The following is a 24,424-nucleotide window of genomic DNA, read 5'->3' as shown; positions in this document are numbered from 1 at the left end:
CGGCATCAGCAGCAATCCGAATCGAGCAACCAGTTCACCGCCGGTGACCCCACATTTTCATACACTGAAGGCCCCCACGGCGGCTCTCCTCCCCCGCGATTCGGCTGTTTTTAGTGTCCCCCAGCGGATTGACCGGGGATGCGGTCCCTTCCACAGGCGCAATCTGCCTCGGCTTTTTGGAGCTTCTCCAACTCTATCTGTGCCGGTTATTCTATTCCGTGTCTTTTTATCTAACATGGGATCTCTACAGACGCTCATTTATCCCCTTCTCATATGAACTTTTCTCTTTGTCTATGGTATTACTTTACTCAAGCTTGATAGTGTAGCTTCTTCCTCTGTTCTTAATCACCACCGCCATCCAGTGCCATCGCAAAGTGAAACACGCCCAACATGGTCGGTCCTCCGCCTCTCACGGGGATCAAAGTCCTCGAATTCGCCGGCCTCGCCCCGGGCCCCTTTGCAGGAATGCTTCTCGCCGATGCCGGCGCCTCCGTCCTCCGCATCGACCGCACCGTCGGCGGCAGCGGGACCCCGCTGCCGACCGAGGACATGCTGGCGCGCCACAAGGCCTCCGTCGCCGTCGACCTCAAGTCCAGGGACGGCGTGGACTTCGTAAAGAGCCTCGCCGCCAAAGCGGACGTCATCATCGACCCGTTCCGCCCGGGCGTCCTCGAGAAGCTGGGTCTGGGCCCGGAGGTGCTGTGCGGTCTCAACGGCGGGCTCGTGTACGGACGCATGACGGGGTTCCGCCGCGACGGGCGGTACAAGGACATGGCGGGCCACGACATCAACTACCTCGCCGTCTCGGGGCTGCTGGGTCTCCTGGGCCGCGAGGGGGAGAAGATCCAGCCGCCGTGGAACATTTTGGCTGATTTCGCGGGCGGCGGGGCGGTGCTGTTCCAGGGCGTGTTGATGGCGTTGCTGGCGAGGGAGAGGAACGGCGGCAAGGGGCAGGTTGTGGAGGCGAACATGGTGGACGGGTCGGCGTACCTGGCCACGTTCCCGCGGTTCGCGCTCAAGGGGCCGCTTGGGGATGCGGGGAGGGGGAAGAACATCTTGGACGGCGGGTGTCCTTATTACGACACCTACGAGACCAAGGACGGCAGGTATATGGCCGTAGGGGCGCTGGAGCCGCAGTTCTTCAGGGCGTTGGTGCAGGGGCTAGAGCTGGACAGGACGTGGGAGGAGAGGAGATTCGACCGTGATAATTGGCCGGAGTTGAGGGAGCTTCTGACGAGGACGTTCAAGAGTAGGACGAGGACGGAGTGGGAGAAGGTGTTTGATGGGACGGACGCGTGTACTACACCTGTGCTTGAGTACGCGGAGCTCGAGACAGGGCCGGAGAGAGAAGGTGATCAGAGGCCGGTGGTGACGCTGGTGGAGACGCCGTGTCTGGCCGTGGAAGAAGCCAAGACTGAGGATCCAAGGAGGGGCCAAGGTCCGGGGGTGCCAGGAAGAGGGTACGAAGGCTTCACCTTAGCCCCTGGCGATGGTGCGGAGAGAGTGCTCTCGGATTGGTTCGGGTGGAAGAAGGGGAAAGACTTTGATGTGCAAAACGGAGGGCTGATACTCAAAGCAAAGTCAAAGCTTTGAGGCATGTATATATAATCATCGCTGTATTATTTTCCGGAGTTCCTGATGAAGACTATGTAGAGCTTCAAACCTGATTCCTATTGATTTACCCTTCAGTTGCTCCCGACCCAGCATTAACTTCCAACCTAGACGGAATGGATCAGCACATGCATTCTTCAACAAACGACTGGGTCACATCTGCACTGACCCTTTCAAGCATCACCACACTCGATGCTAGCTAGGACTCGGCGGGGGGTTCGGAGGCGGCCGAGGAGAGGGCGGATCTTTCCTGGACATGTTCGCGGCTCCTCTTCGTACGGGCTCTTGGACGTCGAAGAACTTGGAAATCAGCCAAAAGCTATCAGACAGAGTTGGTGCAATACTCACGTCACGATGCTTCTTGACAGTTGTATGAACGTGTGATCGGTATTGCTTCGTCGATGAGCTCCTCGTCAAAAGCTCAACATTTACAAAAACTCCCTTCTCATCCCTAAATATATGGAGCCGCACCGATGAATCATCTTGAGCCTCCCCTGCGGCCATGAAAAATCGGCCCTCTTCGAACCTCCCTCCCGTCGCCGCTGCGCCCTCCCGTCCCAGACCGCCACTGTCTGCCTCTTCTTTCCTTTTTCCACTCTTAAATGGTGAGATGGCCGGGGGGTTGGCTCTCTTTGAATAACATTGTCTGACCGACTCCGACCCTGCCTGCCACCATGCCGGAAGCCGCTCCCGCGACGGCACGACAGCGGCGGGAGAGAGATCCTCTTTTTTCTCTCCTGTGTGTTTTCTTTTGTCCACCTCCCTGTCCCCTTCTGTACTCTGCCGCTCAACGCCATCCTCTAAGGAAATGGCTCTCAGATTGGTTGTCTCAGTTGGTCCCGGCGTGTCGGATTGAGACGGATAACTTTCCCGGTCCTTTTTGGGAGCGTTCACTTCTCACCTATCATTGTCGAATATGGGCTCAGCGTGGCGAAAGGAGTGGTTGCGTGGTGGAAAGACGCGGGCTTGCTTGGTTCCCCGGGTTCTGCATGGGCTCACCGCTCCGTCTTTGCTGTATGCATGTATGTATGTAGGTAGGATTGCGTGGGAAAAAAGCAAGCGTGACATAACACTTTTCAATCGTGATTATGGTATCTGATTCGCGCCGGATTCGTCTGACCAAGCTTGCGACGTGTTGAAAGTTCCCACAGTTTCTGTCAAAAACGAGATGTAATCATGCGCAGAGGAACAGGTTTCACGCCTGTAGACTTGACAAGATTTTTTCAAACCAATTTTCAAGACAACAGGGGCCTGGCATTACCTTTGTGCCTCGATGCAATGCAGGTATTTCATGCATGGTGCTGTATGCGAGGTTTTCTTATCACAATGCAGAATGAGGAGACGGATTCGGCGTAGTTGATGTTCTATGCCACATCTCATTGCCGGCTCAGAAGTCTCTCAACGACTGAAGGCGGGCATACACATATCAGTCAATCATTTTCAAAGTATAATGTGAGCATCTTTTCCGTCTGGTGACTGCAGGATAATTCAGGAGAAGTAGAACTGTAGCTCGAAAAAATGAAAGGGTCAAGCAAGATTCTCTAAGCAGCACCATGCACTGTACATAACTACATCAATATCACACAAGTAGATTGAAGGAATGTTGGTATCTTGACCTAACGAACGTGGTGTGCTGTACCAGCAAAACTCGAGCCCTTCGTTTGCGCCCCATAGATGATCAAAAGAGTGTCGACATCAGCACCCTTCGTGGGGTGCCGACTAATAATACCATTCACATTCCTAGAGAGCCAACCAGAAACGGAGAAACAAAAGAGAAGCCGTAGCCATCATACAAATCTTCTCCACGTCGACTTTCGCAACTCAAGCGAAACACCGCTTAGAGCCGCCTAGCCTTCTTGTTCGCCGGAGGAGCGGCGTCAGCCGGTAACCCCTGCGAGACCGGGACGGGCATCGGGACGGGCTCGGGCACGGGAACACCGGTGGTGCCCGGAGCAGGCGCGGCACAACCCAGGTTGCAAGGCGTCTCGCAACGGCCGATGAAGTCGGGCTTGTCGTTCTTGCAGCGGCCCTGGCAGGGACAGAGGAGCTCGATGACGCTGCCCTTCTCCTGGCCCGGGTCGCAGATGCAGACGAAGAGGGTGTCTTCGAGAGACTCCGGGGACGGGGCGGAGGAGGCGCAGTTGGTGTTGGGCGTAGCGCAGTAGCTCTGGCCGAGTTCCTCAGTCTTGTAGCCTGGGCGGAGTCCCTGTGTTAGTGCCTGGGTTTCTTCTGGTATTGTATCGTGAGTGTGAACGTACCTTGGAAGCCGATGAGGACCTTGCCGCAGTAGGTGGCGCCGCAAACGCAGTTCTTGCCGCCGGACGGAGGCACCGCGGGACTGGGAGGCGTGGGGACGGGTGCGGTCGGGTTGACCGGAGTGCTGGGCAGCGGCGCAGGGTCAACGGGAGCTGGGACGTTGGGGATGGGTTGCGTCTCAGCGGGCGGTGGCTGCTGACCGGTGACGGTCACGACTATGACGTTGGTCGTGGGGACTTGTGGCTGAGGTTGAGGTTGTTCTGGCTGTCCTCCCTCGGCCTGGGGCATTGCCGAGACCAAGGCTAGGAGGGAGGTCAGAGTGAGGAGAGCTGCCTTCATCTTTCAGGTGATGTCCGTTTGTTTTGCAAGGTAGAGAGGTGATGAGAAGTTGCTGATGATTCTGATGCGGACGAGGATGGCGTGATTGCTTGTCTAGACAATGTTGACAGCTTTTATATACATTTCTCATGGTCACCAAACAGTCTGATAGTCTAGGGACGCCTTTGGGAACTCCAAGTCATCGCTGCTGTCGAGGACTCGGTCTGGGGTTGCAAACACGTTGTCCGTTCCACCCGTGAAGAGAGTCGCACCGGCACGCCGTCGATGAGAGAGGGGGTGAAACGTTGAGGGACAGCTTGTTCTCGGCGTTCTCGAGTCTGTACTAGACGAAAAAGTCCAAGTTGGAGACTTTCATATCTACCTTTGAGGATTATGAGGCGCTGGGACACTTCCTCAGCATCGTGCTTGGATACCGGCGTCTAAGTAGCCCGCGATATCTCATTTGGCTGGCCTTGATTCGAGACAACTTCATTGCGCCATCAGACTTCACACTTGCCGCCCTCCGACCACATAGGTCATGAGGTAACCCATCGCTAGACGGGTGCAACGGGACTCGACAACATGTTGACCACGTCACGACCCAGGACAACGGACTCTCTTCGGGACGGAGATGGTAGCTCATGATACGATCAGAGACCTGTCTAAGCACCACCTTTTACTAGAAGGCCCTCACACTCGAGGCATCGGTGAGACGTTCTCCTGAGAATGGTGTTCCTCAGAGTCGGGCATCGTCGCGCATTGTGATCTTGTCTTAAGGAGATTAGGAGAATAGGAGGAATTCCCGGCCATCAAAGCGTGCCGTGTCATGTTTCGTGCCTCGACACGTCAGAAGAGGTTTGCCATTCTCGGCTTCGGATGCTCCGACGTACATTCCAGGCACCCAACCCGAAGACCTCCACGGCAACATGGAAGCTGACGGCTGCCAAGGGCAGGTCGGATGAACGATGCTGGGTGGCTGAGGTGCGGTCGGCTCGGAGGTGCGGCGTTGTTGTTTGATGAGACGGGACCCCTGAAGCCGAAGCCGAACTAGACCCTGCATATGCACCGTAGGCCACCCAGTAAATACATAAATCAGCACTGTCTGCGCCTGCACCACCTTGTCCTTACCCCTCCAAACCCCGCCATCTTTGTGCTCCCGCGCCAGGCGTATTGTCTGAGCTCCAAAATCTGATCCCGAACTTCGTACGATTCCCAGCAACACACCGCAAACCACCCCGTACACCGAGTCCAATTGACCTCGTTCACCTTGAGCAGACACACGGAAGCCGTCGACTGATGCGCTGAGGACGAATTTCCAACTCTAACGCCCCCCTTCCTTCCCTTTCCCTCCCCGCCTTAACAGCAACCATGGCCGACAACGGCGCCCCCATCCACGTCGGCTCGCGCAAGTCGGCGCTGGCCATGAAGCAAACCCACATCGTCGTCGACGGCCTCTCCGCGCTGCGCCCCGAGCAGAAGTTCGAGGTCCACGGCATGCAGACGCTCGGCGACAAGGACCAGATCACGGCGCTGTACAACTTTGGCGGCAAGGGCCTGTGGACCAACGAGCTCGAGGCCAAGCTCATGGCGAAGGAGATCGACATCATCGTCCACTCGCTCAAGGACATGCCCACCACCCTCCCCGACGGCTGCGTCCTCGGCTGCGTCACCAAGCGCGAGGACCCGCGCGACGTCGTCGTCTTCAAGGCCGGCCTCGCCGAGAAGCACGGCTGGCGCTCCATCGCCGACCTCCCCGACGGCAGCGTCGTCGGCACCAGCAGCATCCGCCGCATCGCCCAGCTGAAGCGCCGCTACCCGGGCCTCAAGTTCGCCGACGTGCGCGGCAACATCGAGACCCGCCTGCGCAAGTGCGACGACCCGGAGGGCCCCTTCTCCGCCATCATCCTCGCGGCCGCGGGCTTGCTGCGCATGGACTACGGCGCGCGCATCTCGCAGTACCTCGAGTCGGAGAGCGGCGGCATCCTGCACGCCGTCGGACAGGGCGCCATCGGCGTTGAGGCGAGGTCGGACGACGAGCGGGTGCTGAAGCTGCTGAAGGAGTATGAGGACCGGTCGACCATGCTGGCGTGCGTGGCAGAGCGCAGCGTCATGCGCACGCTCGAGGGAGGGTGCAGCGTGCCGATTGGCGTGGAGACGAGCTGGGTGGAGGCCGAGGGAGGGGCCAAGAAGTTGCGGGTGAAGGCGACGGTGGTGCATGTCGATGGCCAGCAGGGGGTGGACGCGGAGCGGACCGAGACGATCGGAACGGCTGAGGAGGCGGATGACTTTGGCAAGCTTGTGGCACAGGACCTGGTGGACAGAGGCGCACAAAAGATCCTTGACGAGATCAACGCGATGAAGCCGGATGCGCAGCCGACAACGACGACAACTGCCGCCCCCGCTTCTTAACTTGTTCTTTCTAACGACCATGTCATGACAACAAAATAGACTGATTCCCTGATGTTGGGAGCATTGATGATGACTTTATCTTGTCTGCCGTCTTGTTCATCTCCTCTATGTGTGCGGTTATCTCGTTGAAATCGTAACCCCTATGATGATAATAAAAACAATATCCGCGCCCGGTATCGGGGTATGATACAACCCGACGACCCCTTCCCTCATCCTTTGCAGACCATATGTCAGGTTGAACTGCTGCCGGCCACACTACCGGTTACGTTCCCGCTCCCGTGACTCTTTGCCCATTTTTTGTTTTTCTTTCGTTATCGCAAACCCGGGGGCTCTCTAGTGGTCGGCGGTGAAAGCCTTGTACTCCTCAGGGTCCATGAGGGCCTCGATCTCCTTGACGCCCGCCTCGTCGACCTCGATCTTGGCGATCCAGCCGCCGCCGTGGGAGTCGTCCTCGGGGACCTTGTTGATGGTGCTGGGCTTCTCCTCGAGGCCGGTGTTGACCTGGGTGACCTTGCAGGTGATGGGGGCGTTGATGTCGGCGGCGCTCTTGACGGACTCGACGGCGCCGATGGCATCGCCCTGGGCGACGGCGGCGCCCTCCTCGGGGAGCTCGACGTAGACGACGTCGCCCAGCTGCTCGGCGGCGTACTCGGAAATGCCGACGACGCCCGTCTTCTTGTCGGCGTTGAGGTCGACCCACTCGTGGTCCTTGGTGTACTTGCGTATTAAGCCTGGCGGAAGAGGATCCGGAGGTCAGTATGGTATGCTTGTGTATTGCGGAATGCTTCGCAATGAATCATCCGGCTCGTGGGAGAGCAATGCGCGCGGCGGGAGACTCACTGATGGGGGTTGTGGAGAAGGAGCGGACGGCTGGGCGAGCGAAGGCGGCGCGGGGAGCAGCGGCCTTGGTGATCTGGGAGAGGGCGGAGGGGCGGATTGCCCTCATGCTGCGAGCAATTGAGGCCATTGTTGCTGGTTTGTGAAGGGTGGTGTGGTTTGCCGAGGAGGAATCCGTGGGTTGAGTGAGGAATTTGGTCTTCGCGAGGGACTGAGATAATGAGGTCAGAAGGGTGACCAGCAGGACCCGCAGTAGATAATTAGAGCTTTGGGAAGAGAGCCGGTTCGGGGGGGTTGCTTATCGGTGTGTATCCGCTCTGGAAGGGTTTCCAGCCAATCAAAGCTGCTTATTTAATCCACCCTCGACGAGTATTCGGAGCTGCCCACCGAGCGCTCGGGTCTTGATCCGTCGCCTCATGGCAGCAGCAGCCGCGCCATGTTGAAGCATTTGTCTGGCCAATCAGACAAAGAAGCGCGCTGTCTTTAGTCATTATCGGGCAATGGGCGCAGGGGCAGTCAATTGTTCGGCAACGCTTAAATGCTTCGTTGACTCGGAAGGTATATACATATATATGTTTGTCCCATTACATATAATCCGTCTCAAATGGACCTGTCATGTTCTCTCCTCTGGTCGACAAATCACCTTCCTTTTGTCATTTCCAGGTTCCAGATTTTATTCTTCTTTTCCTCGTTGTCATCAACAATGGCCGTATGTTTTTATATGCTGTTATTGCTGTCGTTATTGCCACCATTCGTGTCAATTATCATTGTCAAGCCAACGATGCGATTGTTGCAATTGTCACTGCGTCTGTCCGCAAGCTGGTCAATAGCTCATTGCAGAGATGCTCAATCCAGTGACCACCACCTTACCTTAGGTAAGGTAGGTAACGGCTTTGCTTAGTAAGAGGGACCCCGCGAGCCGGGCACAACCCAATGGCTTGGACGCAGCGGGCCAGGAACACGTCGCAAACAAACCCACCGTCTACGGGGGCCTTCTCTGCAGGACACAGCGGGTGCTATTTGACGGCGTCATGCCGTTTGCATGAATTGCCCATTTTGCAAACCAGGAAATTGCACGGCAAAGATTTTTATTTCCTTTCGTAGCCTCCTCATTCTTAGCTCAACCCTAAGGTTTGCGGTCGGAATCGGTTCTGTTCTGGTTCTTTGCCTGATTGATTGATACGAGAGACAGCTTCTAGAAATGCGGTCTGGCGTCAGAGGCCCTGCTTGGCTGGCTGACTACCCTGACCCCGTGCATCGTCCCATGTCGCGTGCTCTGGGCTCAGTTGGCGTTCCCCTTTGTTGACTTTGGCTGTTGACATTGGGGTTGCAGCTTCTACCGGACAACCAGCTGCAAGTGGGAGGTAAGGTCCAATGTAACGCATTCAAACGCACGACTGCGAGTGGCGACGGCAACGGCAACATCAACATCAACAGTAACAACAATCGACTTGTTCTGTGCTCAATGCTGTTTGGTTGAGAGAGGAACTCCAAGATCGATCGATTGTCTCTTCCGTTCCTGCATTGGCAGTTCTGGAGGGGGTAAGCTAGCTAATCGCTTGGTAGCGGCCAGCGACTCACCGCCCCGGAGGCTGTTTCGTTTTGGTCCGCAAGTCTCGGCTGGTCCGTCGAACGTTTTGTCTCAGTGCCCTGCGATGAGTTACACCGTCTGTACCGTCTCTGCCCGTACCCGTCGCCGTCGGGTCTTTTGGCTCGCCAGCGTCCTGGTCGAGTCCCACAGCGAAGGGTGGACTCTGGGCCGGGCCTCGTTCAGCTTTTTGCCTGAATTGCTGCCAGAACCTCAGAGACAGGGAGGCTCACTCAGGAGTCAGGAGACCAGAAACAGGCGTGGCCTGGCTGATGAAGCCCGATGAACCATGGACGTGGTGGAAAATAGAGCACAAGCGGCTAGTGTGAACCCGCCCGTCATAAATGCCGCCTGGGCCGTGGTCCATCGTCCACTGTCCACAACCTCTGGACCTTGACGTTAACAACTTAAAGCACGAAATACACAGTAGTGCCTGAGTGCCACTGCCAATTCCATGGCATAACAGGTGGTTGCGGTTTATGTGCGTGGGGCTGCTGAAAAAAAAGAAGACATAAAACATTGTGAACGCGTCCTGCGCGTTTTCCCCACACAAACTGGGCCGGACTGTGAGGTTTTGGCGTCATCACCGGTGCACCACTCGCCAGTGCCGCCCCCCTCCTCTGGCCAAACCCCCTCCCCAGCGCGCATCCTTGGGCTCTGACTGGCTGTTTCCTCGCCGAGCCCCCTGTCGCACCTCCCTCGATCTGCCATAAGCGCCGCGTGCTGGGGAGGGGGTCCTGCCTTAATCGCTTCCCTGCCCTGCTGCCCGCGTTTCCTGCGTTGCGTTGGCGTGTCTGCTAAAATCCCGCCAGGCCACCCGCTAAAAATCCAGATTCATTAGTGGTCACAGCACGCTGGCCGGTAAGCACAAGGCACCGTAGCACAAACACCCGGTCAGCACCCAGGCGTCGAGAACAACACGAACATCGCATCGCATCCCCGTCCCCCATCTCAATGCTCATCCACATTGCATCGCGCACAACACAAATGCGTCGTGCTGCTGCTGGGCTCCGCTAATCCCATCCGTCTCCATCGCCATCTCCATCCTTTCCCCCCGTTTCCATTGCCCTGACCCGTCCGTCTCGGTACATTCCTTGGACCGTGACTGCTGGTTCCTTCAGCCTTCAGAGGTCTGTTTCCATCCACCCACGCACCGCACCGCACCGCACCGCCTTGCCTTGCACCGCCGCATCTCATCAGCATCCCGTCCCGTCCGTCACTACCTTGTTCTCGCCGCCCTGCCTACACAACTAACCTAACCTCACCAGGCTTGCACATTGCTGCTCATCTTCCTTCCTTGGTCTTTCGCTGTGTGCCCTGCCCTGCTTTGGCTTGTCCTCATCTCTCGGGCCTGACCCGACTATTGGATCCAAACGAGGGTTCTGAAGTCCAGCAAACCTGGTCCAGCCCGGCTTCCCGCTCGCCAACTGTCACCACACCCTTTCTTACGCCGGCAAGTTGCTTGGTCCAATACAAGCCCGTCTTCCTATTGCTCGGCTCGACTCGACTCGACTCCAGCTTGTGGTGGGCAACCCCTGGTTCACCTCCCTCGCCCAATCCCGTCTCTTGTTTCTGTCTGCCACTGCACCGTCTCGACTCCAGAGGTACCGTACCGCTCCGTACCGTCCACTGCACCACACACTACCTACCTCACTCTCCTGTCCCTCCTCGACTCCTCCTCCTCTGCCTCTGTGTGGAGAGGTTAGGTGAGACATCTTCGCCTGACATTCTCTCGTTCCCTTTCCTCTCACGCCGCCATTCACTTCCAAGACTTGCGTGTCTACTCGTCGCCAACTTTAATCGCTGACGGATACCGCTTTGCAGACCTGAATTCCGAGTCAGGCGCTCAGAGATCATCTGTCGCTGCCTCACTGCACTTGGCTGTGCCCATGAAGCCATCGTCGGGCCTAAACTGAAACCTACCGCCTACCACCCCGGTCTCTCCTTCGCTCCCCCGACAGAGCCTCGTGCCGACGACCAGCTGTCCTCGACACGCTAGACGGCCAACCGCGACGAAACACCTCACCTCTCTTCACCCTTCGCCCGAGACGGAGCCTCTCTGTCCCCGCCTCCCCCGCGATCCTCCACGCTGGATTCCTCAACACTGTCCGCGGGGTCACCGGCCCAGTTCCACGACGCCGTCGACAACATGGAGCACGAACACATCCCCGCCCCGCCTCATCCCGACGATACCCTCGGCGGTCTTGACGGCTCTCCTCAGGTCGTCCAGTCCAACGGATACGAGTACGCAGAGAAGCAGCGCCATCAATCAGCCCAATCCATCGACCAGGGCCTCCCACCACAATCACCACGGGCCGATGAGCATGCCGACCGGTACAACACCCCGCCGCTGCCCATGAATGCTCCTCCCATCTCAAGACCGGCGTCTGGCCTTTCGGGCAACGGCGCACAACAGGGCTACGCCGACCATGCGTCACGAAGCAGCGCCGGCGCCGAGGCTGCGGCGAGCAACGGTCGCAACCACGTCGTTATCAAGGTTGGCATGGTGGGAGATGCGCAAATCGGCAAGACGAGTTTGATGGTCAAGTACGTGGAGGGAAGTTGGGACGAGGACTATATCCAGACACTGGGCGTCAACTTCATGGAGAAGACAATCTCCATTCGGAATACCGAAATCACCTTCTCCATCTGGGATTTGGGCGGTCAGCGCGAGTTCGTCAACATGCTGCCCCTCGTCTGCAATGACGCGGTCGCTATCCTCTTCATGTTCGACCTCACACGGAAGAGCACCCTCAACAGCATCAAGGAGTGGTATCGCCAAGGCCGAGGCTTCAACAAGACGGCCATCCCAATCCTAGTGGGCACCAAGTACGACCATTTTGTGAACTTCCCGAGGGAAGACCAAGAAGAGATCTCCAACCAGGTACGTCACATTCGCCTTCTTGGGCTCTTCATGTAACTGACACACCATAGGCTCGTCGGTTCGCAAAGGCGATGCGCGCGGCGTTGATCTTCTCCAGCACGAGCCATAGTATCAACGTGCAGAAGGTGACACCACCGAACAACCCGCCAGAAAACCAACAGCTGACTCGTTGCAGATCTTCAAGATTGTGCTTTCCAAGGCCTTCGACCTCAAGTGCACCATTCCCGAAATCGAGAACGTAGGAGAGCCGTTGCTCCTGTATCAGTCCTGCTGATTTCAGCCGACCGCGCCAGCCAGTTGTCCTGGCTCGGTGCGATGCCCTCGACTACGTTCGATCACGTACCAAACTCTGTTCAACTCGACTGTCGCACCTTATAATGGATCATGACCCATTACGTACTTTACGACCTTCAAAAACGTGCTGATTTCATCGGCTGAACTACTGGAGCCTCCTCGTTAGGCATAAGGCGGGCCGTCAAGAACCTGGTGACCGCGCAGCCCCGACTTTGAGACTTTCAGATTGCATAGAGCGCCACGAGCTCATTTTTTCCGGGCATAATTCGACTATCGACCCGAATCACTCACTTTTTTCATTTGTAACAAAACTCGCCGTAAAGGCCTCATCGCAGCGTTTTCAGTGTCACCAGTTTGATCAACGCGCACACCATCACACTCACACCACACATTACACATTCCCCTCCTGATCGCGATCGGCGTTGCACACATCTGTTCAACTCTTCTTCTCAAAGATTGGTAGGGAACGGCGGGCCTGGTTGAAGGCGGGATAAGATGCATTTTAGGATCATGGTCTGGCGGGGCTCTCTCCACTCAGTTAATTCTCTTCGAACTCTTCTCAGCACGGGGAGGCGAAGAGAGAAATGAGGCTGGAGGGGAGTGCCCGTCTTGTTATTGGGCGTAACGGCCGTTGCACGCTGCACCAGAGAAGAAGTGGTGCAGTGAAACTTGCTTTTGACACATTTTCCTTTTTCTGTCGCTTTTTTGGACTCAGATCACCATCAACCTGATATGGCCAACCCAGTTGTTGTTTTTCCGGGGTCTCCCTGAAGATGATGGAGAAGACGATGCATGCAGGAAAGAAGAGACCACCATGTAACAAGTAATTCACCTTGCGTGTTTTTTACTTCGCCCACTTTTTTTTCTTTTCCTCTCTGAAAAAAACATGTCTCTGACTTTGCAGAGGCTGAAGGAGTAGACGGCTTTGGAACCTTGGTCCGTAGGGGGCGACCGTGTAATATTTTTTGTAAAGCCTGCCGTCAAAGTAGACGACGCAGGCTGAGATCGGACAATCCACATGCCGTTGAGAGAGAAAATGGCTTCTCGTTGGTGTCAATTTCCCTGAGATGTGCATGCTAACCGACAGGAGTTAGTTGAGGATATTATTTGGGTGAGTGCCGGGTTGTCCATGTCAATGCTCATTTGCCCGTTATCGAAATGACGTGCATCGAACGAGGTTCTCAGAATTGGCGTCGGTCGGGGTGGAGGAAACGTGGATGATTTTGACGGATGTGCGCGAGATTGGAAGAAGGTGGTAATTACCTTCAGCTCTACCTCGCCATCATCAACGAGTCCTCCTTTGACTGCAAGTGGGCATATGATTATTCTAGGACAAACTCGCCTTCATGTGTCCCAAGGAGCTTTGGGCCGCATGCCCTGACGCTCAACTTACCGAGGGGCCGGTTGACGACGTTGCGGGGTTTGCCGCTCAATCTCAGTCACTCGGTATATACAAGTCTTCACTTAGTTTGCCACTCTTGTCGGCATCAACCTGGGCGCCGGGTTGGGAATCCGAGAGTCACGCCGGTGAGATGCCCGGGGGCGGGATCGCGGGGTGCCCACACATCGGTAATCACGGCACCGCCATCAGCCACATCGGGCGGCCGTTACGGAGCCGAATCGACAAGCATACTGTCAGCGATTCACACTAACGAAACGCGGTTTTTTGTTTCTTGTATCTTCCGGAGGCGCGCGACTACTTTAGCGACTTCACGCTTCAGCCGTAGGATTTGTCCACGTTTCGCCATTGCGTGGCGTGCACCGCCACCGCGATCTGCTAGGCAGCAGACGGAAGTTCTGATGCCACAAACTCTCTCTATAACCCAGGAAATAACTTGTCCTTTTCATAGTGACATAGGAGACAGCATCATTCAAGTTTTCTTCGTTCTGGCTCAGCCCGGCTATGTTCATCACGGCGCCGATGGAACACCCGCAACCCGACCAGGACGATGCCATCGCGACGGAGGAGGTCATCGCGGCGGCAGGAGAATGGCTCGTGAGCCTGTGCAGCAAGAAAAACACACACGACGATCCGCAAGGATTCACTCCTCTCGAGCAGCTGAAATTCGACGAGTTCTTTGTGCTGTATCGGCAGTCGCCGGTGTTCAAACGGTACCACGTGGAGGCCGTTCGGAAATGTCTCTCAAAGGGGTTGAAACCGGACTATCGCCTTGCACGCATACTGATAGAGCAGGACGACACGAATGTCCTGTTTGCTCAGGAGAAGAATGTGCTGCAGGTCGCGATCAAAGCGGTCAAGGTCGAGCCTGGGTTGCTTGGCCAATCGCCCAGAGAGTCGAGTCCTGAGCTCATGGCCATGGTGGAGCTCTTGATTGAACACGGAGCGTCGGTCACCTGCCTGGATGAGGATGGAAATACGGCTTTGTTCTATGCTTGCGTCCTGGGGTATGGGGAACTCTTTCGTTATCTGGTGGCTGCTGGAGCGCAACTTTCGACTGAGCATCACCGATCACCCCCTGTACAACTGGGCAAACCCGAGGACGGGTCTGGGGGGCCTCAGGAGATCAAAACGGAAGAGACGAAAGTCAATCTTCTTCAGATCACGCTTGACGCCTTGATATCGCCGCAACGCATCGTCGACATGACCTGGGTTGGCTGGCCGCCTGGGGTGAACTACGACAGACCGATGTGGGCGCTGGATCTCAAAGACACCTGGGGCGGCATCATACTTCACCTCTTGCAGGCAGGACTCTCGTACACCAAGGACGATCCAGGACTTATTATGTTGTTGCACGTTGCCTGCTACCAGGGCGTATGCGAATTCGTTGAGAAGCTCATCGGCTTTGGTGTCGCCAGCAATGTGGCAGGCCCCAGGATGGTGGACGGAGGCCAGGGGGAGGGAGACTCGTTTGGTTCTGCCCTACATGCCGCCGCCGCTACAAGCCAGCTTCTAGTCGCGAAGCTTCTCATGGAACACGGTGAAAGCCCGCGAACCCGCCGGCGTTGCGTCTTTGGCAACCGGGCGACGGATAAAGATAGAACCCCTTTAGAGGTAGCCATCGCGTCAGGGCGCTACGGCGGCGCAGAAAGACTCTTGCCCTTTTTGGAAGGCCTCCTAGCATGCGCGGAAAGCCTGGAAGAGTCCGACTATCAGGAGATGATCGCCTACTGCGCCCGCAGAAACCAGCTCGACTTTGCGAAACGTCTCCTCCGGCGCGGCATTCACCCGCAAACGGTGCCCGCCGACGTCGCCAGCCTCGAGATGGTGCGGCTTCTCATTTCTCACGGCGCCGTCCTGGATCCCGCCGCGATGCAAAAGAACGCGCTGTCGAGACAGCAGCTTGAGCTGTTGCGCTGGTGCGTTGGCGAGTACGGGCCGCAGCTCGCCTCGGACCCGGAGAGCTGGGGCAATACGGCCGTTCGTTTGATCAGCAGCGGACAGGCGTACCTGGACACTATCCAGTATCTGGTCTCCGAGTATCCCGGCCCGCACGTCGACTGGGTGTTCAGCGCCAGGCTGCGGCGCGATGAGAAGGACGAGCCGATGCTGACGAGCTGGCTGCATCTTGCGATTGTCAGGGATAACATCAGGGCTTTGCGGATGCTTCTTGAGGCTGGGGCCGATCCTAGGTGTCCCGGTCTTGAGCTAGATGCGTCGACGGCGATGCGGCAACGCCAGTATCATTCATTGAGAAACATTGGTGAGCGGCTACACGTGGTTAAGATGCTGGAATGCAAGCTTCATGGCGATGACGGCTGGTCACTACCTTCTTATGGGGAGCTCATAACTCGTCAAAAAGACGCCATAATCAAACAAAGACGGGCGTGGGACTCGCGGCTACAACAACTCATCGAAACTCGACAAGAGTCTCCCGATGTTATGTCGCAGTTGAAGCGTGGATCACCAACAACAACTGCACAATTCAACGCCATCAGCAGTATACTGGAGTATACCCCTTTACCTAGCAAAAGCTCGTTCCGCTTGCTAGAGTTGCTCCCCTCAAGCAGCCGCGCAACGCCCTTACGTGGCCGTCTAGTACAGAGCGACATCACCTACCAGCCAGACTACGAAGCTCTGTCATACGTCTGGGGAGACGCAAGCCCTTGCGAACATATCCTCATCGGGGAACATACCGTCCCGATCACTACAAATCTCCACTCGGCCCTGATACACCTCCGTCACAGCAGCGAAGCCCGAACTCTCTGGGTCGACGCCCTCTGCATCGATCAGTCTACCCATGGCGAACGCAACCAGCAGGTCATGATCATGGGAGACATTTACAAGTCCGCGCGCCAGGTCGTGGTCTGGCTGGGCGAAACCGCCGACGACTCCCACCTCGTGTTCGAGCACCTCAAGGACGAGTCGGCAAAGAAGTCCTGGCCCAATGTTTCAAAACCGACGCCCCGTCTGCGCCGCGCGTGGTTAGCCCTCATCACACGCCCGTGGTTCTTCCGCACCTGGGTTATACAGGAGGTCGCGCTGAGCCGCAGGGCCGTCGTTATGTGCGGGGAGGACGCGGCGCCGTGGATGGACCTGGGCTCCGGCCGCTCCGACATCTCCGGCGGCGCCAACGGGCTGTCGAGCAAGCTGAGTTTTCCGGGCAATTCCCCGGACCATCCCATTTCAGGGTTCGACGCGGACAGCCACATCTGGAGGCTGCGCTTATTGAAGTACGGCAGTGACCCGGTGAGTATCATGCGGTACAGCCGCGTCTGTCAGACGAGCGAAGTCGAGGACAGGGTCTACGGGATTTTGGGGTTGTTCGAGCCGAGGTTCGTCACGGTGGACTACGACACGCCGGTGGAGCAAATATTCCGCCAGTTCACGGAAGCCGTGATTCGGCTGACGGACGATCTACGCGTGTTGAGGTGTTTCGGCGTTGGAGCGCGGACGAAGTCCCTGCCGTCTTGGGTCCCCGACTTTACAGATACGGCGACGGCGGGCACGCTTCCCCTGCACTCGTGGCACCCTCCCTACGGCACCCCGCAAGAACTGACCTATCGAACCGCGGACGGGACTTCCTTCAGTGTTCCCGCAAGTGAGCTGATGCAAAAGGTTCTGTCCGGGATGTCCTTCCGAGACGACGGTGCGCTTTTGCTAAGAGGAAAGCTCGTCGACACGATACGCTCCCTAGGTCCCGAGCTGCCTGCAGATACAGCCTACACGCCCGGAACAGACGCCTTCGGCCGGGTCATGCGAGAATGGGAGGCCCTCGCAGCGACGCTGATTCCCGGGTGGAAGAAATTGTCGCTTGCCCCGTCAGTGACACGGGCGTATGCGGCCACTCTGGCAGCCAGCCACGGCGATGAGCTGCATAGCATCGACTTTGGGTTCGCCGAGTGGTACCGCCATTGCGGCGCGGGGATACTCGAGCAGGCGGATCCGGCCATGATGTTGCGGGACCGCGAGTTCTACCTGTGGTGGCTGGGCGTCGGGAAACGGGACGAAGACGAAGATACGGCTGCCACGGAAGTTGAGTATGAGCTCCGCGAGTTTGCTAAGCAGATGGAGCTTTCCTGCTACGGCCGGCGGCTTTTCATCACGGAAGAGGGGTCCATGGGACTCGCTGGTCCTCGGGCCCGCGTGGGTGACCATGTCGTGTTTTTCCCTGGGGCAGATCAGCCATTTGTGCTGCGTTGGCGGGAGGAGGGCGAGGGGTGGGTGATGGCGAATGATTGTTACTTGTATGGGCTGGAACCCTATGCGTTGTTTCAGGATGAAGAGCACTTCGTGGAGGAGTTTGTAATATTCTGAGTATTGTGCCTGGCAGACCATGAACCGTCGGCGGAAATATGGAAATGTCATCGAAAGCCAATGACAGGATGTACAGGTGCTCAGGCAGAGAAGAAAGATAATACAACATGTCAACAATACAATATATGCGTTGTATGTTATATTCTATTGTATTGCTGTACTGTATTGTGTTGTATCATGTATTGTACTGTATTGCCTTCAGTAATTTTTCCCTTCTCTGGGTTGCTGAGGGACCTGGAGGTGGCTTCTGTGTGATGTATTGCCATTTGATCGTCTGGACGAGAGGACCTGACGATAGTCATCCGCTTGTCCTTGATTATCCCGGCATATTGTAAAGTATAGTAGCAACATTCGATCTTTCACGTTCTGCAGGATGTCCGCGTTTGATAGGTGGGGCCTAGGAAGTCATGCGTCCACAACTTTGGGGAATCGTGGTGGTCTAATTTCATATAAGTACTCTCACGATAAAGAGGTACTAATTTATAATCACTAATAGGGATTAGGCTTAAAGTCCAGCGCCTGAACAGGCGTCTTATATGTAAGTCTATATAGCCATAGCAAGAGGCCGCCTATTTTTCCTGTGGCAGAGCGACTGCTTTTCCTGTGGCCACACTCTACATACCTCACCGTTGTCATCGTCGCTTCTATCGTCGTTGTCGTTATTATTATTATCATTATCATTGTCGTCGTTATCGTCGTCGTTACTATCGTCTTCGATATGGTAGGGGTACTAAAGAACACAGGAAACATAGCCGCGCAGACACAGTAAAATCAGTATAGACAGGACAATCAACAATTCATTGTTATCTTGAAGTGGATAAACATTAAGATCTACTCTACAGTCCTATGGTGCCCGAGTTGTGTGCAGTTGATGCGTACGTTGTACAGGATAATGTCTCCCAACGCCATGCCGAAAAATCCAAGGAGGAGCCATTTGCTCAACTCCTAATGACAAAAGAATCCTCAGTCCCTCTACTCGAGATTCTGCGCCTCGCACATTTGCTTGTACATGCCACCCTTGGCAACCAACTGTGCGTGCGTCCCCTTCTCCACGATCCTGCCCCCGTAAAACACGCAGATGATGTCCGCGTCTTTGACAGTGGACAGACGATGGGCGACGGCGATCGTGATCCTCTCGCCGTCGCGCGCCGCCTCGTTGAGCGCCCGCTGCACAATCTTCTCCGACTCCGTGTCTAGCGCGCTCGTCGCCTCGTCGAGCAGCAGGATCCTCGGGTTGCGGATCAGAGCTCTCGCGATCGCGATGCGCTGCCTCTGGCCACCGGACAGCTGCATGCCGCTGCTTCCGCAGGGTGTGCCGAGGCCTTCGGGGAGGGACGATACAAAGTCCCAGGCGTTGGCCGCGCGGCAGGCCTGCTCGATCTGCGCGTCGGGCACGTCGGTAAGGGAGTCGGAGTCGATGCCCAGGGCGATGTTCTCGCGGATGCTGCCCTGGAAGAGGGTCGGCTCCTGCTGGACGAGAGCGACGAACTGGCGGTAGAGGCGCGGGTTGAGGTCCGAGAGGGCGGCGTCGCCGTCAATGCGGATCGTGCCGGTTGTTGGGTCGTAGAAGCGCTCGAGCATGGCGATCATGGTGCTCTTTCCGCAGCCGGAGGCGCCTACCAGGGCGACGAATTGGCCCTTCTTGATCTGTGATGTGTCAGTTTCTAGGTCCATCACTTTCTTAGGACTAGAATAGCTTACCTCCAGGTCGACGCCGCGCAGGACGTGGGCTTCGGGACGCAGGGGGTAGGAGAACTTCAGGTGGTCAAAGTCGAGAGAGGTGCCTGACTTAGGGGCCCTGTCGTGGTTGTCGGGCGTCTCCTGGATGGTGGGCTGGAGATCGTGCAGCCAGAAAAGGTAGTTTGCGGCGTTGATACCCTTGGTCATACTGCTGGAGTACTGGAAGAGTTGTGCGGCAGCCTGACCGGAGAAGAACGTTCCCATGAAGGCGACGAAGAACTGGTACATGCTAATCTCGTTGAAAGACAACAGTCGGCAGCCGTACCTGTGGTGTGTTAGTGTGGACTAGAACGAGAAGGGGCTGGGGACGTACCAGAAGCCAAGTGCCATGAAAAAGTACTCGATGCATTGGGTAAGACCAAAGGCAACGGTCATGGTGAAGAGCGGGGCCGTTGAAGCTCTCACTGCGTGGTCAAGCTCGTCTGTGTATCTCTTCAAAACGGACTCCTCGATAGCCAAAGACGAGACTGTCCTGATGGCGGTGACCGACTCCGAGGCGATGGCAGCGCTGGCAGAGTAGCGCTTCGACGTGCTGTTGTCGAGCTTGGAGTCCAGGCGGACCTTGATATACCCCGAGCTCACCAAGGGCGGGAGACCGGCGAGCACAACAACCAGACCAAGCTTCCAGGTGGTAGCAATGGCCAGGATACTGCAAGCCACTACGTTGAGGGTCGAGATCAAGATAAGGCCAATGTTGAAACCCATGAGCTCCAAGATGGACTGCGGATTGGACTCAAGCTTGCTAGCCAAAGCACCGGTGTTATTCTCTCTGCGGTCGAAGAATTGGAGGTCTTGTCGGAGGAAATCATTCAAAGCCTGCTTACGGAGCTTGTGGTTGAGGCCCTGCGATGCGTTAGATCAGGCACTTCGAGCATCATACGAGGGACTAAATTTACCTGTGCAATCGTGTTGGTCGTCCAGCCCATGGCGAAGTAGCAGACAAAGACACCGAGAGCGAGAACGAAGAACATCAGCGAATAGAAGTTGCCTTTGGAGATCATCTCTGAACCTGTCAGGGTAAAGACGTCGACGAGGTTGGCGATGATCAGGGATTGACCAGGGAATGCACCAGCTGCAAACTGTCAACAAATGTCACGGATGATGCATCTTCAAGGCACTTACCAGCTACAACAACGGCAACCAAGGTGCCAAAGTAAGCCCAGTTCAACTCCGGGGTCTCCCGAACCATTCTGATAACCACGCTGATGAGGCCCTTCTGTTTGTGATGGTCGTAGTTGTCACGCTCCTTTTGGAGCTCCATGCGGGTCTGGTCTGCAGTCCGGTAACGACTCATAGTCTTGGTCATCTCGATGTTCTCCTTCGGAGTGGAATCGTCGTCATCTCCCTCGGTCTCGGTGATAGATCCCTCTTCCGAAACAGACAAGTTCTGGGCTCTAACGAGACGGGTGTATGCGCCGTCCTGCTTGAGAAGTCCCTCGTGGGTTCCCTGCTCGACAATCTTGCCCTTGTTCATCACGACGATGTTGTCTGCCTTGCGAATCGTTGCCAGTTTGTGCGCGATGGTGATTGTGGTGCGACCTTCGGATGCCTTGTCGAGAGCCTGTTGAACGACGCCCTCCGCGTGAGGATCGAGAGCACTTGTAGCCTCGTCCAGCAGGAGGACCTTGGGCTGCGAGATGATGCTGCGAGCGATGGCCACACGCTGCTTCTGTCCACCGGAGAGGAGGCCACCGCGCTCACCAATCATGGTGTCATAACCCTCTGGAAGCTGTGAGACGAAGTCGTGTGCAAAGGCAATCTTGGCGGCCTCTTGCACACGCTGCATTTGCTCCTCCCGCGGGGCATTCTCCCACTGGGTTCCGACCAATCCATTGGCAATGTTGTCGAAGACTGTGCCCTGGAACAGGATGGGCTCCTGTTGGACAAGACGGACATTCTTACGGAGCCAGTTGAGGTTGAGACGATCGATGGGTTTGCCGTCAAGCCTGATGGTTCCAGATTTAGGGTTGTACCAGCGCTCAATCAAGCCAATGATGGTACTCTTTCCGGAACCGCTGGAGCCCACAAGAGCGGTGACCTTGCCCGCGGGGATATGCAGAGAGAAGTTGTCCAGCACAGTAACGCCAGGTCTGGTCGGGTACGAAAAGGTGATGTTCTCCAGGTCGACGACTCCAACGGTGTCAGTTGGCTGCTCACCCGACTTGTCAAACGGATCTATTTCCGAAGGCCGGTCGATGAGCTTGAACAACTGAGCTGCGGCGGAAGCGGCACGGGTGAACTCGATGATGTACGGGGTCAACATGGTCAGAGCAGTGGTACCAATGACAACGGAAAGCAGAACGCTGATAGACGTTAGCTCCTCGGCACTGAATCGAGGGAGTAGGGATTACACTTACGTGAAGATATCTCCAGACTCGGTAATCTCACCACGGTTCATCATGTGGATACCCTGCCAGAAGGCGAGGGCGAAACCGGCATAAATGACAAAGTACTCGAATGAAAACAGAATACCGAAAAGGGGCGACTTCTTATTTCCGAGGTTATGGGCGTTTTGCAGAAACTTGTCAAATTTCTGAACCAGTCTTGACCTGATTTCAAATGCGTGAACGGTTCGGGCACTCGCGAGGATACCTTCGGAGAAGGAACCTGCCTGGGCGTAGGTATCGAGGATCTTGGTTTCAAGGGCAGCCTCGAAAGTTGAGGCAACGCCCATAACGACGAGAATGAGAGGCGCAATGCCGACAACGATGAGCGTGAGCTTCCATTGTGTGATGAAGGAGATGATGAAGGCGGTAACGAAAACGGCAAGTCCCTGGAAGGTCAGGGCGAGCTTCTCGGCGATTCCAGCCTGGATCAGTCGTCCGTTGGAGATGGCCTGGGTCGCGATGGAGCCGCCGGTGCCAAAATCGTAGAATGCTACCTCTTGTCGGAGGGCGGCGTGGAGGTACTTGTGTCGGAGATTCCTCGTGATGCGGTAGGCGGAGAATGTCGTCAGCGAAATGTAGCCGTACGCAAGAGCGAATCTGGCGATTCCCAGGTAGACGAAGTAGAGACTGGCGGAGTTAGCTCCGAATTCAAAAAACCGAGTGGTGTACGTACGCGAGCTTGGAGACCTCGCCGCGGAAGTGGTCCGGAGTGGATTTTCCAGTGGTGAAGTCCTGGATGGTCGTGACGAAGCTGCCAAAAATCAAGTTCTGGAGGGCGATTCCCGCACCAGATCCCACTGCACATACCAAAGCAACGGCTTGAAGAATCCTCTCAAACGTTCCTCCGTATGAGAAGATTCTCTTTGAAGAGTCAGCGCAAGATACGGCAGGAAAATCGAGCAGATGGAAGGCGCATGGTGGCTCTTACCAAATAGGCCTTGAAGGCGCCACCCTCCTCTTTGACAGCGTCGGCCGGGGAGCTCTCCGCAGCGAAGTCCTCCGCCGGGACGGTTTCCCTTTTCTCGGCTTCGGCCCCCATTATTTCGGGGATTCGATCCGTGGTCGCAAACTGTAGTTGAGAATTTTCGTATTTTCGTAATCGGATTTTTTCGTTTTTCGTGGTGAAATTGTGGTTGGGTGATGGAGCTCTGGCGCCTTTTGGGAAGTGGGAGGCAAGGGACGAGCTTCACAGTGTTTGGGTGGTGATGATGATGCGCTTTTGGATGGAAAACAACGGACGAAGAGCTTATATCTTGCAGCACGTCATGACTTGGTTGACGAAATTTCGGAGGCTTTCACGAAAAGACGCGGCCACCTTTCGCCGTGCGCCTTCCTTGTCGGGATTCCAAAGAATTTGCGCTGCGTTTGTCCGAATTACAGGAGTCGCAATGTCGCCAGCTCTCATTGAAACCTCCATTACACGGCTGTCCGCGGACCTAGAAGAGTGGGACCCGCCAAGATCCGCAAAAGATAAGGTTATCTGATTGGCCCGGAAGCGCTTGGCGGTTTGACAGCGGGGGCCGAAGGGGCTAACTCCGGCATCCCACAGCGTCGGACGACGGTGTTCGCGGGTTCCGATTCTACGGACTTTTAGGAGGCTCGGCCAGCTTAAAGGGTTCGTCGCGTCCCCGGATTTTGTCAGCATTCGTCCATCCAAACGGCCGAACGCGTGGTCACGCCGATGACTCTTCCGTCTTGCAGCAGCATGCCAGCTGAAGCCTGGTGCGTTTTCTGAGACGCGACGACACTGTCGCTCAAACGACACGTGTGAGACGCCGCACTCGCAAAAGATTCGTCGTCTCACCCTCCTCCCCAGGTGAGCCAAGGTGAGCCAAATGGGTCAATGCTGCCGCCGACTACGTTTGTGTCTCTCCAACCACAACCTCTCAACTACTTCACAGGTTGCAGCCATGCAGCCAAGGCTACCTGGAAGCCATCCTTCTCGTACTCAGCCCGGGTAAACGAAGCATATCTGAAGATATTGCGGCACAACTTGAGGGTATCATATGCCATATCGTCTTGAAAGTGGCGGCTGTTGTCAACCCTCACCCATCAGCAAAAGAAGACATGGAGAGGAATTGATGCAAAGGCCGACTAAACGGCTTCAACGGCGGCGGAAGCTTAGACGAGCTAAGTTTAGCCTTAATGCCCGCGGGATATCTCGATGAACTGGTCGCTATTCAGAGGAACATAGCCCGCCATTTGTCAGTACCGGCGGGGTGACCCTGGGAGCAACCGGTGGGATAAGCCCGAAGATGTGATCTACAGCTGTACTGCCCCTATTTCGACGAATCAAGTCTCTGTAAAGTCGCTACTAGAACTGAGCGGGCCCGTGCTCTGGCTAAGTATTCCTCTTTAGGATGGCTTCTACAGCGGCCAGTCCG

The 24,424-nt window shown here is 56.2% G+C and overlaps 7 protein-coding genes across 7 annotated transcripts; 4 read left to right on the top strand and 3 right to left on the bottom strand.

Moving 5' to 3' along the window:
• Positions 1-390: 390 nt before the first annotated feature.
• On the top strand, positions 391-1,593 carry GCG54_00000863 (Isopenicillin N epimerase component 2; the record flags this gene model as incomplete). The annotated part of the gene is made up of 1 exon (XM_045400995.1): positions 391-1,593. The coding sequence occupies one exon, from the start codon at positions 391-393 to the stop codon at positions 1,591-1,593; it is 1,203 nt and encodes a 400-aa protein (XP_045263668.1).
• Positions 1,594-3,448: 1,855 nt separating this feature from the next.
• On the bottom strand, positions 3,449-4,206 carry GCG54_00000862 (uncharacterized protein; the record flags this gene model as incomplete). The annotated part of the gene is made up of 2 exons (XM_045400994.1): positions 3,449-3,804; positions 3,870-4,206. The coding sequence occupies 2 exons, from the start codon at positions 4,204-4,206 to the stop codon at positions 3,449-3,451; spliced, it is 693 nt and encodes a 230-aa protein (XP_045263667.1).
• Positions 4,207-5,553: 1,347 nt separating this feature from the next.
• On the top strand, positions 5,554-6,594 carry GCG54_00000861 (Porphobilinogen deaminase; the record flags this gene model as incomplete). Its single annotated transcript, XM_045400993.1, has 1 exon — positions 5,554-6,594. The coding sequence occupies one exon, from the start codon at positions 5,554-5,556 to the stop codon at positions 6,592-6,594; it is 1,041 nt and encodes a 346-aa protein (XP_045263666.1).
• Positions 6,595-6,927: 333 nt separating this feature from the next.
• GCG54_00000860 (Glycine cleavage system H protein) lies at positions 6,928-7,561 on the bottom strand (the record flags this gene model as incomplete). Its single annotated transcript, XM_045400992.1, has 2 exons — positions 6,928-7,325; positions 7,435-7,561. The coding sequence occupies 2 exons, from the start codon at positions 7,559-7,561 to the stop codon at positions 6,928-6,930; spliced, it is 525 nt and encodes a 174-aa protein (XP_045263665.1).
• Positions 7,562-11,018: 3,457 nt separating this feature from the next.
• GCG54_00000859 (Septum-promoting GTP-binding protein 1) lies at positions 11,019-12,177 on the top strand (the record flags this gene model as incomplete). The annotated part of the gene is made up of 3 exons (XM_045400991.1): positions 11,019-11,903; positions 11,954-12,028; positions 12,079-12,177. Coding segments are annotated over 3 exons (1,059 nt in total), but the record flags the coding sequence as incomplete, so codon positions are not given.
• Positions 12,178-14,100: 1,923 nt separating this feature from the next.
• On the top strand, positions 14,101-17,913 carry GCG54_00000858 (uncharacterized protein; the record flags this gene model as incomplete). Its single annotated transcript, XM_045400990.1, has 1 exon — positions 14,101-17,913. The coding sequence occupies one exon, from the start codon at positions 14,101-14,103 to the stop codon at positions 17,911-17,913; it is 3,813 nt and encodes a 1,270-aa protein (XP_045263663.1).
• A 972-nt stretch (positions 17,914-18,885) lies between these two features.
• On the bottom strand, positions 18,886-23,079 carry GCG54_00000857 (Leptomycin B resistance protein pmd1; the record flags this gene model as incomplete). The annotated part of the gene is made up of 8 exons (XM_045400989.1): positions 18,886-19,560; positions 19,615-19,918; positions 19,967-20,496; positions 20,550-20,725; positions 20,776-21,956; positions 22,011-22,667; positions 22,714-22,901; positions 22,969-23,079. The coding sequence occupies 8 exons, from the start codon at positions 23,077-23,079 to the stop codon at positions 18,886-18,888; spliced, it is 3,822 nt and encodes a 1,273-aa protein (XP_045263662.1).
• Positions 23,080-24,424: the final 1,345 nt, after the last annotated feature.

Source organism: Colletotrichum gloeosporioides, assembly GCF_011800055.1.
Source record: "Colletotrichum gloeosporioides strain Lc1 chromosome Unknown consensus_50, whole genome shotgun sequence".
NCBI lineage: Eukaryota > Fungi > Ascomycota > Sordariomycetes > Glomerellales > Glomerellaceae > Colletotrichum > Colletotrichum gloeosporioides.
Note: the sequence above shows the minus strand (reverse complement) of the source record. Positions and strands in the feature narration are given on the sequence as shown.